Here is a 16,006-nt window from a genome sequence, read left to right on the forward strand (position 1 = left end):
TGCGGCGCGGAGGCTCGCCGCTGCCGGAGCCATGGGCCGGGGGCGATCGCGCCGCCTGTGACCCGGGGGCCGGGATGCCGCGGCCCGAGCCCATGCCCGGCTACGGGCAGCTGCTGCAGCGCGGCTACCAGAGCCTGGCGGGGGCGGTGCGGAGCTGCACGGACTGCGGCTGGGAGCTCTCCCGGCGGACCTGGGCCGAGAACGCGTCCCTCGCCTGGAGCGAGACCCTGCTCTGCCTGCTCTGTGCCATCGGCTGGACCTTGCTGCGCAGGGCCGCCTCCGGCTGCCTCTTTCGGGTCAGTCCCCGCCGGCGGGCTGCGCTGCGCTGCACTGCACGGGGAGCGGGCGAGGGGCTGCGCTGCACGGGGGAGCTGTGCGTTGTATCTTGCTACTCACCCCCCCGCCGGGGGAAGGAATGAGATTTACGTCTTGCAAAGGGAGGGAGTGGGGGCCGGGCGGGCTGCGGGGCCTGCCTGTCACTAACCTGTCTGCTAAATGGCTCCCCCCCCCCCGTGGCCCAAGGCTTAGTAGCCGCAATACGGGCTGACCTAGTTCAGGGGCTGGGCTGCTGGTCAGGCTCGAACCGGGTGATCAAGTGGCCGCCCAGGAGGGGAGAGGACGGGGACCGCCCCCCTGTGCAGAAGGGTCGCTCTGTTTGTGCTTATTGCGCTGAAGAAATGTCATGAGATGGAAGCTGCCCCGTCTCCCCAAGGTGTGGGCCCTAGCCCAGGCGAACAGCCCCTGGCTGCCGGGTGTGTGTCAGAGGCTTTTGCTGGGCCAGGGGCGTTGACCCTTCCCTTGCTGAGACTCTCAAGGCAAAAGAGATGGAAGATGCTGCGTCCTGGGTCAGGTGACAAGCCGGAGCCGTCAGAGGCACAAACCGGCGCTGATGGTGACCAGACAGTTTCCAGGGGCTGGGGGGCGTTGGCAGGGGGGGTCCTACCTGGAGACGTCTCCGCTGTGCTCTGCTTCAGCGGGGCTTGGCTCCCCCTGGGGAACTTGCTGTCTCCAGAGGCGATTTGCTGTGGGGTCAGGCAGGCTGCAGGGAGCAGCACTGTATTAATAACCATGGTCCATCCTCAGCCCAGTAACTGCTCTGGGCTCCTGTCCCCCCACCTCGCCATCGCACAGGGAGGCCTTCCTGACCGAGCCATTCCCTCGTGTCCTTGCTTGCTCTGTATTGAGTCACAGAGTGAAGCTCGCCCTGGTGCCAAGAACTAGCACAAGGCCCAAAGTGCTCAAAATAAGGGTGAGGTAGGACTTCAGTAGCCTTGGGCTGCCTTTTTGTCCCTCTTCTCCCTGCTGCCCCGTTTGCCCGGAGCTAGGGTTGCCAGGTTTGGTTGGACATATCCCTGGAGGTTTCATCACACCACGTAAGCTTTAATGGAAGATTCGTCTTTAATTCCTGGGGGCTCCAGGACAATCCTGGAGGGGTGGCAACGGTACACGCAGCACCTGGCTATCTCTGGATACCCCAGTGGCTAGGGGACTGGCTGGGAGACAGGACTCCTGGAGTTTAATCCCAACATGGTCACACAGTGTGATCTTGAGCAAGTCACTGAGCAACTGTCATTGTGCCTCAGTTTCCCCTCTGTAAACTGAGTGCCCCCTCCCCTTTGTAAAGTGCTTCCGGATCTGAGGGTGAAAAGTGCAGTAGGAGTACTGTGCATTGTTGCTTAGCTGGTGCTCCATGGGTAATTGGCAGCTCGTGCTGACGATGGGGTGCCATCCCTTGGTCCCGCTTGTTGTCACCGAAGCATGAGAAGGGATGAGCAGAGAGCCAGTTCTCGTGGCTACCTCGGGATCGTGCTGCTTTGCCTTGAAATACTGCCACAGAGTTTGATGTGAGGCTGAGATGGGAAACGGAGCCGTGGGAGGGTCAGTTTCCCATCTGTGGGCAGGAGGGGGAGGAAACGGCTTTATAAAAACATCCAAAGCCTGTGTGTGGTTCACGTGCTGGAGATTTAAGGGGGAAATTGGAGGGGCTGGCTCTTCCCGAAGAGCGTTGCCATTTTTAACGAGAGTTGGGCTGCATCTTGTGGCATCTCTCTGAGCTGGAGGCTGTTCAGAGGAGGGGTCGTTCAACAGTAGGTGAGTAGAGGCTTTCTCCTCCTTCGTCACTCTCAGGACTCTTCCATCTGCTGCTTGCCTTTGGGAGTAAACTCCTTCTATGCAGTCACTCCCCAGTGTAGAACCCAAGTGCAGTTGTTCCTCTTTGCCGGTTGTGTTTGTCTCTGGCAATTAATCCTTTAACGTTCTCTCAGAGACTGAAAGGCTCATCCCTGTGAAATCAATTAATTCTTTGTGTCCCAAGAATGCCGCCTTACTGAGCATTAATCATTATATGTCATAGATCTCGGCACTTGGCCTGTAACTGCTATGCACCTAAAGAGGAAGTCACTTTCTTAGCAGGAGGACTTGAAGATTGTGGCTTAAAATGCATCTTCATTTAGCTCTGGCTGTGACAGATAGCTCTGAAAAAAGCTGCTTAAAGAAACACACCTCTTCCTGTTACATGCATCACCTGGAGCACCCATTGTTTTCACTGGGCGTTTAGAGTGTGCAAGGAGTGCAGAATCTAGGTTCCCAATGTCTTTAGAGGGCTCTGGTAACATAGCATTTATTTGTAGGCCATGCCCTTGCTCCGTAATATATCGGAGAGATTGACTGGAAGAGAGGTAAAGTGGGTGGAAGGGGGAGGGACAGCGAGTGGGCTGTGGAGGATGGGGACTAGCATGGACTTTAGCTGTTGCAATTGTCAGATTTGTATCTGTATTGTCCATGTGGATTTTCCAAAGTGATCCTTGAAATGAAGATAATTATTTTGCCCGTTGCCCTCTTGGTATCCAAACTGCAATATCCAGCTAGGAAGGTGGGATCGTTTCTGTCCAGGAAAGAGGTGAACTCAGTCAGCTGAGCTCTGGGAACCAGCACATGTCAAACCAATCTAACATCCTTCTTTGACAGGGTGTCAAACCTGGGGCTAGGGAAGAAGCAGTAGATGTGATCTATCTCAACTTTAGTACGGCTTTTGATACCATCTCACACGACCTTCTCATAAGCAAACTAGGAAAATATAGCCTAGACAAACTTCTTGTAGGTGCATGCACAACTGGTTGGAAAACTGTACTCAGAGAGTAGCTATCTATGGCTCACAGTCAAACTGGAAGGGCATATCAAGTGGGGTCCCCTAGGGATCTGTCCTGGGTCTGGTTCTGTCCATAAATGATTTGGATAATGGCACAGAGAGCACACTGATAAGTTTGTGGATGAAAGCAAGCTGTGAAGGGTTGCAAGGACTGGATTAGAATTAAAAATGATCTGGACAACTGGAGAAATGGGCTGAAATAGAGTGAAATTCAATAAGAACAAATGGAAGGTACTACACTTAGGAAGGAACAATCAGTTTCACAAATACAAACTGGGAAATAACTGTCTAAGGTGGAGAACTGCCGAAAAGGATCTGGGAGTTATAGTGGATCACAAGCTAAATATGAGTCAACAATGTAATATTGTTGCAAAAAAGCAAACATCATTCTGAGATGTATTACCAGAAATGTTGAAGGCAAGACACAAGAAGTAATTCTTCTGTTCTACTCAGCACTGATAAGGCCTCAGTGGGAGTATTGTGTCCAGTTCCGGACACCAAGCTTCAGGAAAAATGTGAACAAATTAGAGAAAGTCCAGAGAGCAACAAAAATGATTAAAGGGCTAGAAAGATTGAAAAAATTGGGTTTGTTCAGTCTGGAGAAGGGAAGGTTGAGGGGCGACAGAACAGTCGCCAAGTATGTAAAAAGTTAAGAGGAGGGTGATAAATTGTCCTTGATAACCTCTGAGGACAGGACAAGAAGCAATGGCCTTAAATTGCAGCAAGAAAGGTTTAGGTTGGACATTAGGAGACACTTCCTGTCAGGGTGGTTAAACACTGGAACAAATGAGCTCGGGAGGTTGTGGAATCTCCATCATTAAACAACACCTGTCAGGGATGGTCTAGATAACACTTAGTTCTGCCTCAGTGTTGGACTGGACTAGAGGACCTCTCGAGAGCCCTTCTAGCCTGACATTCCTATGAGCGATCAGTTCGGGCGGGGTCCAGGGGACAGTTTTCTCAGCCTGCGGGGCGCCCATGAGAAAGTGGGAGAGGAAATGTTTCTTGTCTGGTGTGGCGTTTCTGTAGCCTTCTGCCTCTTCTCTAGGAAATGGAAGGAATCTTCATCCTCCGTTAGTGTCAGTGGCAGGGCCTGGCTGCTGAGTGTCTCCTGGATGTGTCTGACCACACGCAGGTCTAGTGAGATGACCAGGCCAGGCCTAGGCCTCCTCTCTGCCCCCTCTCTCCCCACCCCATACAGTCTCTTTGGTGGCCCTCACTCAGCTGGTCTGTGGAAGGCTGCTGTCCTGGTGGGGAGCAAGCCCTCCTGAGGGAGCAGCTGCTGCCAAAGGCCTGGAGGAGCTGGAGGAGTTGAGCAAAGCATCAGCCTATGCCGCACTAAATGACATTAATTTAATAGCCCAACGGGAAGCCAGGGCTGTGCCCGTCATGCGGTTCTCTGTACCCAGCATAGGGCAAGGGTGTCCTGCCTTGATGAGGGCACTTGACACGGTGCCTGGTAGCCCATCAGGCCTGTACTAGATGCTCCTCTTGCAAGCAGGCCCAGGGGCTGTGCACGGATGTAAACGAGGGCAGAACAGGGCTACTGTTGGCTTTGTGGCCAGTCGTGCATCGGGGGCTGGTACTAGGGTGACATAGAAAGAAGGAGCCCTCGAGTGGTCCTTTTATTTTTTTTTTTTTTTTAATTAAAAAAAACCCCCACTGTTGAAGGTGGAAAACTAGCTGCTGTGAGCTAAAATCCAGGGAACATCCTGTGAGAGAACTGACCCAGGCTAAAAGCAGGCAGTATTTGGGGCACATTACCAGAGAAGGAGCGTGAGAAATCCCGGTCTGGAGAGAAAGCTTGAAGATGGGATTGAGAGACTCTCGTATTCTGGTGCTAAAACCAGAGCAGATCCTAGATAGACCCGTGGAAAGGGTGGACCCGCACGCTCTCCTTCTGTTCCCGCTCTCTTTCAGGGGGCATGGAGCTGCTGTCTCTCAGATGAGATATAAAACCTAGGTTCCAACCACTTAGGGCTCTTAAAGGCCCTGTGGTAATTTCCACAAGAATTAGAAGTATTGACCCCTGGGTCCTGGCCAACGTGAATACCTGACCCTGCCTCGCCCATTGCACCTTGTGAAGTTTGTCAGATATTCTCCGTTGCACGTCCGAAACTGCTGTCTGGCATTTCTGTGCAGCTGCTACACGCCTTCCACCTCGTGGCCCAGATGCGGCTGGTTGATCCCCGGGTGGTTCTAAATTTGCAGAGCGCTACAACGTGCATTGCAGTGAAAGGTGCAAACAGAAAAAAGGCTTCCATGCAACTTACGCAATGTGGCTTGCGAGCCTGAAAGCCTCCCTTGGTGCCGTGAATGGATGGTGGCCACCTAGGCTGGGATGCAGCATTCGCTTCTTCAGGCTCCCCGCTCTGCTGGCTTTTCTAGTGAAGTGCTTTGTGCCTCAAAGAGCCAGATTCTTCCCAGGCCCCAAAACATTCACGGGAGTGAGTTCTCAGTCCTGCTTTCCTCCTGAGGTTGCAGGGCCACTCACAGCAAACCAGCAGGCCAACCCTCCAGCAGTAGTTGCCTTGGGAGCCATGAGCAGCCTGGAGTGCTTCCTTCCTGCAGTGCCCATGAGTGTGAACTGCTCCTCGGCCCTCTCAGGGTGAAGAGAGCAGCTCTCCTGTGCCCGGACAGTGGTGCCCTCTCGCTCGTGTGCCGTAGCCGCCATGCGCAGGCCTGTGAAGCCACGAGGAGAAAGCCACAATGGGCCGTTTCTTGTGGAAGAGAATGAAGCCATTTTCCTTGGGTTCCAGGGCGGGGGCTGGGTTTCACGTGCTGTGTCAGCGTTCAGGCAGGAGCTGAGCCGTGCTGCTTGGGAGGCTAATCAGCCCCCACAGGGTGCAGGAGGGAGCTGTGCCTGGCCTCCCGAGGGTGCCCGCTCCAAAGGCTGTTCTCTTCTGTGTGCAGACGCGTGAGCGAAGGGGAAATGGCTTTTAATGATTTGTGGGAACTGTCATGATATTTCTCACTGTGTTTTTGAAAGCCTTCACAGCACCCCGAGGAGGCAGGTGAATGGTATCTCTGTTTTCCAAGTGGGGAAACTGAGGCACAGAGCAGCTCAGTGACTTGCCTAAGTGCATAGATAGTGTTGGTGTCAAGAGCAGGATGAGACCGTTGGGGGTTCCTCAGGCCTGTGCTCAGACCACACCCCTCCCTAGATTGTTTAGCGAACGCCTTAGATAGCGGGGCAGCTGGTTCAACGGGTATTATCTTCAGGCTTTGGGGACCCACTTCTCTGGGTAAAAGGGGGGTGCAGTCTTGTTTCATTTTCCTTCCGCTGACCCTGTGAGACCTGCACCAGATGCGTAGCGAGGAAACCACTCCAGTGTGCCCCAGAATTCCAATCGTCGTCCTGTGGCATGTTCCCCACAATCCTAGAAGAGAGTATCCTGGGGACCAGTGGAGCTTGGGGGATGCCCAGGCAGGGGCGTTGTAGCTTGGGATTAAGGGGCAGCAGCAGGGCATGGGGGAGGCCCAGGCCTGTAAGCAATAAGGGTGCTGTGGTAGGGCTGTGTGTGGGAGCCAAAGCCCTGGCCGCCAATGGAAACCTGTTACTCTGGTATCTTCTACCGTGGGGAAAGCAAAATCCATTGAAAGCTGCCAGTTCCCAGGACCTGAGGGCACTGGGTGCCAGGCATTCCCTTTCATTCCTCTGGAGACCTCTTTGGGCTCAGGAAAGACACAGCACAGCTGGGACTTGACTAGTCTCTGGGCTCGGTAGTATGATTCTCCTTCATTAGCAAGCCTCGATTCATAACGCATCGCTGAACATTGGTCGCAGGGCTGGGGGGACTAGGGGGCTGCCTCTTTCTAAGTTTCTTCCATGGCAGATTTGAAAGGACCCTGTCAAATCCCATCCCTCTAGCACTGGAGACGATTACGAGAGAGAGAGGGATATTTTTAATTTCCTTTTCACCCTGGAAGTTTCTGAGGCCTCAGTGAAGTCTTGATCCATTTCATGTTTCTGTTTGTTTTCACTTTCTGGTTCCCAGGGTTGGAGTATGGAGTAAGATGTGTTCCTGGAGCCGGCACTGGGGGGAATGCTGCAGAAGACCGTTTATATCCCCCCGCCCCACCCCTATTTTCAGTTTGGGGATGTGGGGGAGCAGTGAGGAGGTTCCCAAGCCAAAATCTTGCATCCAGCTTTACAGCAGTGGCCCTTTAAATGCAGCCACATTACATCACTCACCAGAACCTGGGGCTCTTTCAGCCAGAGCCCGCAATGCATTGTTCCTGCTGCAGCACCCGTTGCTCAGCAACACGGGCATCGCTCTGTCATTGCTATGGCAACAGCAGCGGGCTGATGGCAGAGAGGGTGCCCCCCACCCCCGCATGCGCCCCACCCCAGAATGAAGAGAAGAAATTGGTGACTGCCTGGCGTGGCAGTGGGAGCCAGACTCCTGCTTCATCATTCATGGGCTGGTTGGCTGCGTGCAGGACCTGCTGATGCACATCTGGGTGGGTGGCCTCAGCATGCCCGTCTAGGCTGTGGGCAGCCAGATCCGGGGCTGCCCCAGCGACCAGCATCCCCTGGTGTATTATTCAGAGGCAGTAATTTTACCCCTCCTTCTCCTGGCCTCCTCCAGCCCTTCTGCGTAGGGTCTGGACTCTGTGCAGCTCTCCGTGTTCTGCTGTGTCCCACCCTCATTCTGCTACGCATCTCACCCCAAAGCCAGCTGCTGCTTGCGATTTCACAGAGGGCTCTGTCTAGAGACAGCATGGGCAGGTCTCGGTCTGGGGTGCTCAGTTCAGGGTCAGAGTTCGCCATGCAAAAAAGCGTGGGAGTCTTCACTGGAAACAGAAGGGAGAGGAACAGCGTCTGTAGGGGGCTTGCCCCTGCTCTGGAGGGTGGATTTCCTCCTTGGCTGTAGGTGGCGATTCCACCGTACCCTCCCTGATGTGGCGACAGCCTCTTCCTTCTGAGATCCCAGAGCCAGTTCTCTCTCTGCCTACTTCCCCGGCTCCATAGTGTCTGAACGCCTCAGCCTTTGATGGGTTTGTCTGCAGCCCCCCTGGGAGGTAGGACAGTGCCACTGTCCAGTTGTACCAATAGGGGAAACAGAGGCAAAGAGAGACAAGGGAGGCAGCCCAAGGAGGCAGCCCAAGTCTCCTGCACCTCTGCCATGATGATCAGTGGGCCAGCCAAAGGAAGGAACTAGGCTCTCAGGTTCTCTGCCCAGTCCCTGCTCCATTAGCACATGGGGCCTGCTCGCGAGTTGAGCTGTCTCCAAATGGGGCTTATTTGAGCTCCCTTCTGGACTGCATTTTATGGAGCCACAAATAATTCCTGGCTTCCAGGGGTTGGGACTCCCTGCCAGTGCATTCTTCACCCTCCCTTAATGCAGCCGCTCCCCCTGCTGCAGTGTGGTGCTTTGAGTGGGGCAGCCCTGCCCTGCATGCAGGATCTGGGGGTGGGCAGGGGCTGATGGAGGCACAGACGGAATGGCTGGGGGCGGGGGGGGGGGGGGAGCTGCGGGATCTTGCCAGTTTCAGGGCATTCTCTGGACTTGGGTGTTGTAAAGCTGGTGCTTCCACCCCGGGAGCAACTGGTGCTGTGAACTCGTCAGCCTTCCGCGTTTGGAAGGGAGCCTTTTGCATGCATCTCTCTCCCCTGTCATGCGCAGAGAGGGGCAAGCGGCTGGGCCAGCCACCTCCACTGAACAGCTGGGGTCTTAATATAACCAAGGAGCCAAGCCACCAGCTCTGGAAATTGCTGCTCCGGGGAAGGGTATGGTTACTTGGCAGGCATTTTATTTCCCTCGGGAGCTCATCCGGTGTTTCTCCGTGGCACGCTCTGCTCAGCATGGGCCTTGGTGCATTATCCATTTGTCGGGGAGTAACCGAGCCAGACGCCCACTAGCTGTCCGCTCCCCCAGCACGCACTACCCCAGACACGCCCTTGCTCCCACTTCTCACAGGAGTGATGGTGTCTGCGACTCCAGGATCTTCCGTTTGGCCCAAGCCCCTATCAGATGTGAAGGTTCTTTTGCACACGCTGGCAGCCCATTCACAGGGCACTCAGGTCACCTTACAGCCTCACCCCCTGGGTTTCTTAGTGCAGACAGGACTCTGGATTTATTAATTTTGAATTCCCTCCCTGGTTGCAGAAGGCTGACTGGGGCCAGCCCTGCTCCTCAGGGAGTGACCCTGATGGGCATATGGAGGCTGCGTGCCTTTGGCTTTTGCTTTCTCCACTGCACAGCTCCTGCTGTGGCCAAGTCTGAGCCGGATGGAAACCTGAGCTTTCTTTTCTCCCGCTCTGGCTGCCTGCCGGGGCTCCCTTCCCACCCTCCCTCACCCTCCTGGAGCAGTGGAAGGAGCCTGAAAAGTTTGGGCAGGTTAAGTCAGGTTCTGGTCCCTGTTTTCACTCCTTTCTGGTGGAGAGCAGGGGGCTGGAAAGATTCTTTATGAATGTTCTTCCCATCTGTTTGTTGCCAGAGAAGTTCCAGGACCATGAAGTCTGGTTTTTCCTGGTGTGGTGGAGAGTCCTGTCAGTGTCCCACCGTCACTGAGGCTACAGGGGGCATGGATATTGCACAAAGACATCCTTTCGCCCACATGTTCATTAGGCATCTGAGTTAACGAAACCACAGTATTTGGGGCAGTCAAGCGGAAACTCCCGTCTCCATCCCGTGGTTGTGTCCCTCTCCTGTGAGCTGTGTCACTGGTTCCCACAGTGCACGGGGGGAATCCCAAACTCCTGAGCTCAGCGACACCGGGCATCTCAGGCTCTGTCCTGTGGCTTGTGTTTGGGGGGCATGAAGCTGAGCCAAGGAGCTGGCCTCAAGGACTTTTTGCTGAGTTATAAACATGGCACCCCAGCCCCTGGACCTGAGTAGCCCCCTTGTGCCCTGGGTGTGGGGACCTCTGGAGCCAGGTCTGTGTGTGCAGAGGACTGGGGGGAGCTGCAGTGAATCTCCCAGAGCTGCATCCTTGCTATGAGGCACAGTCCGGGGGTGCTGCTCTCCTCCTCCCTGAGCCCTGCATCTTGTCCCCTCTCTCCCGGCAGCCGTTCGGGGAGTGGTGTAACCTGCAGCCAAAAGATGCTGCCAAGATGCCCGAGAGCGCCTGGAAGCTGCTGTTCTACACGCTGTCCTGGTCATACAGCGCCTACCTGCTCTTCTTCACTGAGTACCCCTTCTTCCACGACCCGCCCTCCGTCTTTTATGGTACATAAGCGCCACGGAGAAGAAGCTCAGATGCTAATGCCCAGAAGGCAGGGATGGTGTCCCTGGCCTCAGTTTGCCAGAAGCTGGGAATGGGCGACAGGGGATGGGTCACTTGATGATTCCCTGTTCTGTTCATTCCCTCTGGGGCACCTGGCATTGGCCACTGTCAGAAGACAGGACACTGGGCTAGATGGACCTTTGGTCTGACCCAGGCTGGCCGTTCTTATGTTCTTAACGGATCAGCATCTCCAATGGTCAAACAAAGGAGCCGATGTCGAGGGCAAATCCGTAGATTAAGCTCCCCAAATCACTTTCCTTGTGATGCCAATGACTTGTGAGCTCAGGAACTGTCCATGAGCGTGCACTGGCCTAGCCCGTGGGACCCTGCTCCCCTGGGCAGTGCTCCAGCGCTCTGAGCATGCTGGACTGGCTGTGGGGGCAGGTGTCCGTGCAGGGCTCACGCAGGGATCTCCGTGCTGCTCCTAGGTTGGGAGAAGGGTATGGATGTACCCACCGACATTGGCATCGCCTACTTGCTGCAGGGCAGCTTCTACGGACACTCCATCTATGCCACTGTGTACATGGACGCCTGGCGCAGGGACTCCATAGTCATGCTCATCCACCACGTGGTGACACTGATGCTCATCGTCTTCTCCTACACGTTCAGGTGAGCACCCCCCGGCCCTGTCCGGCCGCCTCCCACTGCCCTCTGCACACAGCGCGCTCGCATCTGTGCTGGGCAGCCGCTGGGCAGCCACTGGGCAATGCAACAGCCGCTCCACACCCAGCTATGGCTCACACTGCCTCTGGGCTCCCTGAGAGGGACTCGGAGCTTGTCCCTTGCTCTGAGCTGCCCCACAGTGCTCCAATTGGCCCCAATGCAACCCCCCAGCTCTAATATGGTCCACCCAGTGCCAGGCCATCCAGCACTGTCGGTCTGCGTTTCATGGAGCCAGCTGCTCCGATACACTCTGGCCCTGGCATAGGCTCACCGCCTACCCCTGACCTGATGTGCACGGCCCTGCTCACAAACACACAACGCACGCACGCACGGTCCCTTCTCCCTGCAGGTTCCACAACGTGGGGATTCTCGTGCTCTTCCTGCACGACATCAGCGACGTGCAGCTGGAGTTCACCAAGCTCAACGTCTACTTCAAGCACCGGGGTGGGATCTATCACCGGCTCAACGATGTCATCTCCGACCTCGGCTGCCTCACCTTCAGCATCAGCTGGTGAGCTCCTGCCCCTGCCCCGCTCCAGCCCCCATCCCCGCCCCTCCCTGGTGCCACCTTGTCATTCCCAGTGGCCCGGGTGTTTAGGTTCGCCTGGGGGACGTGGCCATGCTGTGAGCTGGCTGGGCTGGGGGGTCCCTCCTGCGGCCGTGGAGATGATGGTGATCTCACACACAGAACATGGCCACACCAGGGCAGGCGGAAGGAGGAGCTGGCTCCAGGCCCCTTCACAATCCGGCTCTGGCAGCGAGAGTGGCTCAGTGTCAAGGAGGGGAAGGGAGGGAGACGGGGTCCTGCTCCCATCACAGCCCCTCTTGGGCCAAGGCAGGGACAGGTTTGGGCAGGAAAACCTTGGTTGGAAGCCAGGGACCAGCGGCTGGTTCAAGTGCTTCATCCCAGTACTTGCCTCTTTTCTCCCTCTGTCCCCTGGCACTGCCATGCGGGGGGCAGGAGGGCAGGGACACACTGTCCGGATATAGACCCGAGGTGTGTGGAGGGGCAGACGTGCCATTGATGGGCTTGTAGCAGCAGCTTGCGGACCTTCCCCTCTGTCCCAGGACAGTCTCTTTACTGGTTTCAGAGGAACAGCCGTGTTAGTCTGTATTCGCAAAAAGAAAAGGAGTACTTGTGGCACCTTAGAGACTAACCAATTTATTTGAGCATGAGCTTTCGTGAGCTACATCTGATGAAGTGAGCTGTAGCTCACGAAAGCTCATGCTCAAATAAATTGGTTAGTCTCTAAGGTGCCACAAGTACTCCTAGTCTCTTTACTGCGTCACCCCACTTAGCAGCCACCCTCAGGGTCTGAGACGCGCCTGCCGGCCACAGGTGGAAAGCCCCTCAGTGACTTCGTGAAAATCCAGCCCTCCTGCCAGGAGACAGCCAGATATGGGGCAAGGGGCTAGATCATGTTGCCTGGAAGTGTGGGGGGGGGATGCTCATCCCTGGGCCCCTCTCTGGGGGGCTCCCCTCAATGCCACTCAACCCACCCCCCCGCCCTCTGTGTCTGTCCTGGCAGGTTCTGGTTCCGCCTCTACTGGTTCCCCCTCAAAGTCCTCTACGCCACCTGCCACACCAGCCTGCAGTCTGTGCCCAACATCCCCTTCTACTTCTTCTTCAACGCCCTGCTCTTCGCCCTCACCCTCATGAACGTCTATTGGTTCCTGGTGAGTAGGGGCGGCTCAGGGCCCCCACACAGCCCCTGCTGCTGGGGGGCCGAGCTGGAGCCCCTGGGGGCACGTGTGGTTGGGGGGGAAGGGGAGGGATGGAAGCACAAGGTAATGCAACCCCCCCCCCCCAGCCGGAGTTCCCACCGCCTGGAGGGAGCATGAGCACTAACAGCCGCTGCGGGGCGTTTCCTGGGGCTCCAGACCCTGATGGGAAGAGCTGGAGATGGACGGGGGAGAGAGAGGCTGTCAGTGCGGGGAAGGGGGAGTGAGAGCCGGGGCAGGGACTGCTGTCTCCCAAAGGGGTCCCATCAGCCAGGCTTCCCCAGAGCCCGCAAGGCAGAGCTGGGGCTGGCGTGGGGGGAATCAGGACTAAGGCCTGGGCAGGAGGCTGTGCTCCTCCGTCCGGTCCTTACTGCATGGCTGCTGCCTGCTTCCCTCCAGCCTCCCTGTGGGCCGAGGGTCCCACAGCTCCTCCCAGCCGTTGGGGAACTGGGGACGGGGCTGGGGCAAATCTTGGAGTCTTGTGCTGGGCAAATCGATTTGGGGGTGGGGCTGCAGCTGGGGCATGATGGGTAATTTGTACTCAGAGCACTCTTCAACCCAGCTCAATTGGTTTGGAGCTGTGCCCTCCCCCCCCCCGCACACCTATTATCTTGTGCATGTGGGTGTGTGTGGGGGCGGTGTCCATTGATCCTGGCCCCAGTCTCAGCGGTGGATCTCCAGCATGGGGGTGGGAGGCGGTGTCTTTCTGGGCTCCCTTCATCTGCTGCTGGAATCTCCCACTATGTCCCCCAGGATCCCACTCCCTCTGCTCCCCCCCTCCAGGCACCGGGCTCCCAGCCTGGCATGCTCATTCCAGGAGCCCACTAGCCCAGGGAGTCGCTGCTTTCAGACCAGCCTCCCGGGACAAGCGGGGCAGCCCCCAGGGCAGAAGTTAGCTCCAGTTAGTGGGTGAGTGTGTTGGGTGGGAGGGCTGAGTAGGGACCGTAGCCAGTGGGGTCATTGCCTGGTTCCTGTCCCTCCCCAGTACATCGTCCTGTTCGTGGCCAAGGTGCTGACAGGGCAGATGCAGGAGGTGAACGACGTGCGTGAGTACGACCTGGAGGAGAGCGAGAAAACCACAGGGCCCCGGAAAGTGGGCGAACTCCAGCTGCCCAAATCCTGGAAAGAAGGGTGAGCAGGGGGCAGGCCCAGCGCCCCCCAGTGGGGAGAGGGGGCAGGGACACAGCAGCGAAGGAGGCTGGGAATGCTGCGGGTGGGTGAGGGAAATGTTCACTATGGATAAACCCCCATTGGGTCCCGGAGTCCTGGGAACAACGGGGCCTGTAAGACAAGACACTTCTCCACGTGCTGGGGGTCAGTGATGGGGCTGCAGGGGGGTGAGTCTGTGCCAGGTGAGAGCACAGGGGCTGGATCCCTGGCTACAGGCCATAAACTGGTTGCTGGTGGGGTCAGGAAGGAATCATCTGTCTGCCTGTCTGTCTATCTGGCCATCCCTCTGTCCCTTCCCATACACCTCTATCCATCCCTCCCTCCCACCAGTCGCTCAGGCCTGGCCCCGCTGCATTGTAGCGGGGTTCCCCTTGCACCTGGCGTTGGTGGAATGGGCTGAGGGTCTTGTCCAGCCTGGTAGGAGGTGGCATGCCAGACATGATGGGCTGATGTGCTGGCCCCCCACCTCATTCCTTGGGTCACGCTCAAACCTGCGGCGTGCTCCCATCACATAGGATCGAGGCTGGGTCTACGTGGAACGGAGGGACATGTGGGTCTGAGCTGCGGGGTGACCCCAGGGAGGGGGTAAGTGATGGCCAGGAGGAGGGGCTGGTCCAAATATGGGGGCGTCATTTTCTGCGGTGGTCTCTTTCGCAGGAAACACCTGAAGAACGGGCTGATAAAGGACAAACGGTTATAAGGGAACCGCTGTTGACTGGGCAGCCTCTGGGGACTGACCCGGGGCCCTCCACAAACCCAGTGAAGGAGAGAGCCCTGTGGAGAAGGCGTGCAAGACCCCAACACCCCTCAACCTCTGCCTGGAGCTGGGGAGCAGCTGGCAGCTGACGGAAACAGTCCACTCCTCTCGGCTCAGCTCTGGCCAGGCTCCAGTTGATCCTGACGTGGTTTCTGGAGCCAGTTTGCACTGGGCACCCTGCAGGCTGTTGGACGGGTCGGCTGAGATGGGGGGTGGTTTTCCTAGCAAGGTCCAGGTCAGATATGGAACTTGCTTTCGGTTACCTGGGATCTCCCGTGCCACCCCCACCCCTTCGCCATCCTCCCTCTCTGTGATTTCCCCAGACCTGGCAAGTTGTGGGATCCCAGGCAGCTCTTGTCTCTGGAGCACTGACTGACGCTGTGGAGCGGGTGAGGGGCTCGAAGCAGGGAGGCAAACGCCCGTGCCCCTTCGGCACCAGTGTCCCAACTGTTTGTAGCTTGCAAACAGGGAATGGCGACATACCGTTAGGGAGACGTGTTGTGCTGCTTTGAGCCCTGCTGTAAGTGCATCCGGGGGTTACTCCACAGAGCAACCCAAGCCCCTGCCTGGAACCCACCCGTGCCAGAGCCTGGAGGATTCTCCCAGGAGGTGCAGCGGGCAGCAGCCTCCTGAGGCTGATCAGACAGGCCTGCCGTCCGGCCGCTGCTCCTTTAACCCCTTAGGAGGCCAGTGCCTGGGATCGGAGAGATAAGGGACAGCTGCTCCCTCTAGGGTCTCCTGCCTTGATGAATCCTCTGGCCTGAGAAACCTTCTCTGGCTAAAACAAAGGACTCACTGAAGCCCTGAGTGATGCGGTTTTCCAGGCCGTGCCAGTTCTGAGCTTTGCATCCTGCAGGCTGGGCTGCGCTGCGTGCGTTTCCGCTCAGTGGGAAAGAAACCCTGTGGAATTTTGCACACATCCCTCCCCCTGGATCTGGACTCATCCCATCGCAATACTACGGCAGTGTCGGCCCTGTGCCCACTGCCTGCTCCTCTCTGAGGGACCTAACTCCAAGCCAGGGGGACAATAGGACACTGATGGGAATTGCAGCTGGCCTGCCAAGGGTTAATCCAAACTGGCAGGGGGTGAGGGGCTGCTTGTTTTTCCTGTCCCTTGCTTAGATGCAAACCCCAGATATTATGCTGCATAAGCCACAAAGAGACTCCCTGGAAAGCATCTGAGACTGGGAGGTAACATAAAAACATGACCCAGGTTGTTAGAAATCCCCCAGTTCTGGCTGGGTCTGCCAGTCTCCCCCCAGCCAGCCGAACTAGACAGGACAGGAAATTAAACATCCCACCCACTGTGTGCT

At 56.8% G+C, this 16,006-nt stretch overlaps 1 protein-coding gene across 3 annotated transcripts; it reads left to right on the forward strand.

Annotated features, from left to right (window-relative positions):
* Positions 1–16,002, forward strand: CERS1 (ceramide synthase 1). Of its 3 annotated transcripts, none has more exons than XM_048831237.2 (7): positions 1–296; positions 10,164–10,323; positions 10,810–10,990; positions 11,394–11,555; positions 12,574–12,721; positions 13,752–13,897; positions 14,594–16,002. In XM_048831237.2, the coding sequence occupies exons 1-7, from the start codon at positions 75–77 to the stop codon at positions 14,634–14,636; spliced, it is 1,062 nt and encodes a 353-aa protein (XP_048687194.1). In that variant the 5' UTR covers positions 1–74; the 3' UTR covers positions 14,637–16,002. The 3 variants fall into 3 exon arrangements, with proteins under 3 accessions (XP_048687194.1, XP_074979281.1, XP_048687195.1); XM_048831238.2 differs by lacking the exon at positions 1–296 and adding an exon at positions 1,959–2,091; XM_075123180.1 differs by lacking the exon at positions 14,594–16,002 and having other exon boundaries at positions 2–296; positions 10,866–10,990; positions 13,752–13,898.
* The last annotated feature ends 4 nt before the right edge of the window (positions 16,003–16,006 follow it).

The sequence above is a fragment of the Caretta caretta genome, chromosome 25, assembly GCF_965140235.1.
Source record: "Caretta caretta isolate rCarCar2 chromosome 25, rCarCar1.hap1, whole genome shotgun sequence".
NCBI classification, from domain to species: domain Eukaryota; kingdom Metazoa; phylum Chordata; order Testudines; family Cheloniidae; genus Caretta; species Caretta caretta.

Excerpts from the sequence above, each read along its gene's own strand:
- CERS1 (XM_048831237.2), top strand. The coding sequence starts at position 75 with ATGCCGCGGCCCGAGCCCATGCCCGGCTACGGGCAGCTGCTGCAGCGC. Across the intron at positions 297-10,163 it reads CCTCCGGCTGCCTCTTTCGG|CCGTTCGGGGAGTGGTGTAA; the intron begins GTCAGTCCCCGC and ends CTCTCCCGGCAG. Across the intron at positions 12,722-13,751 it reads TGAACGTCTATTGGTTCCTG|TACATCGTCCTGTTCGTGGC; the intron begins GTGAGTAGGGGC and ends GTCCCTCCCCAG.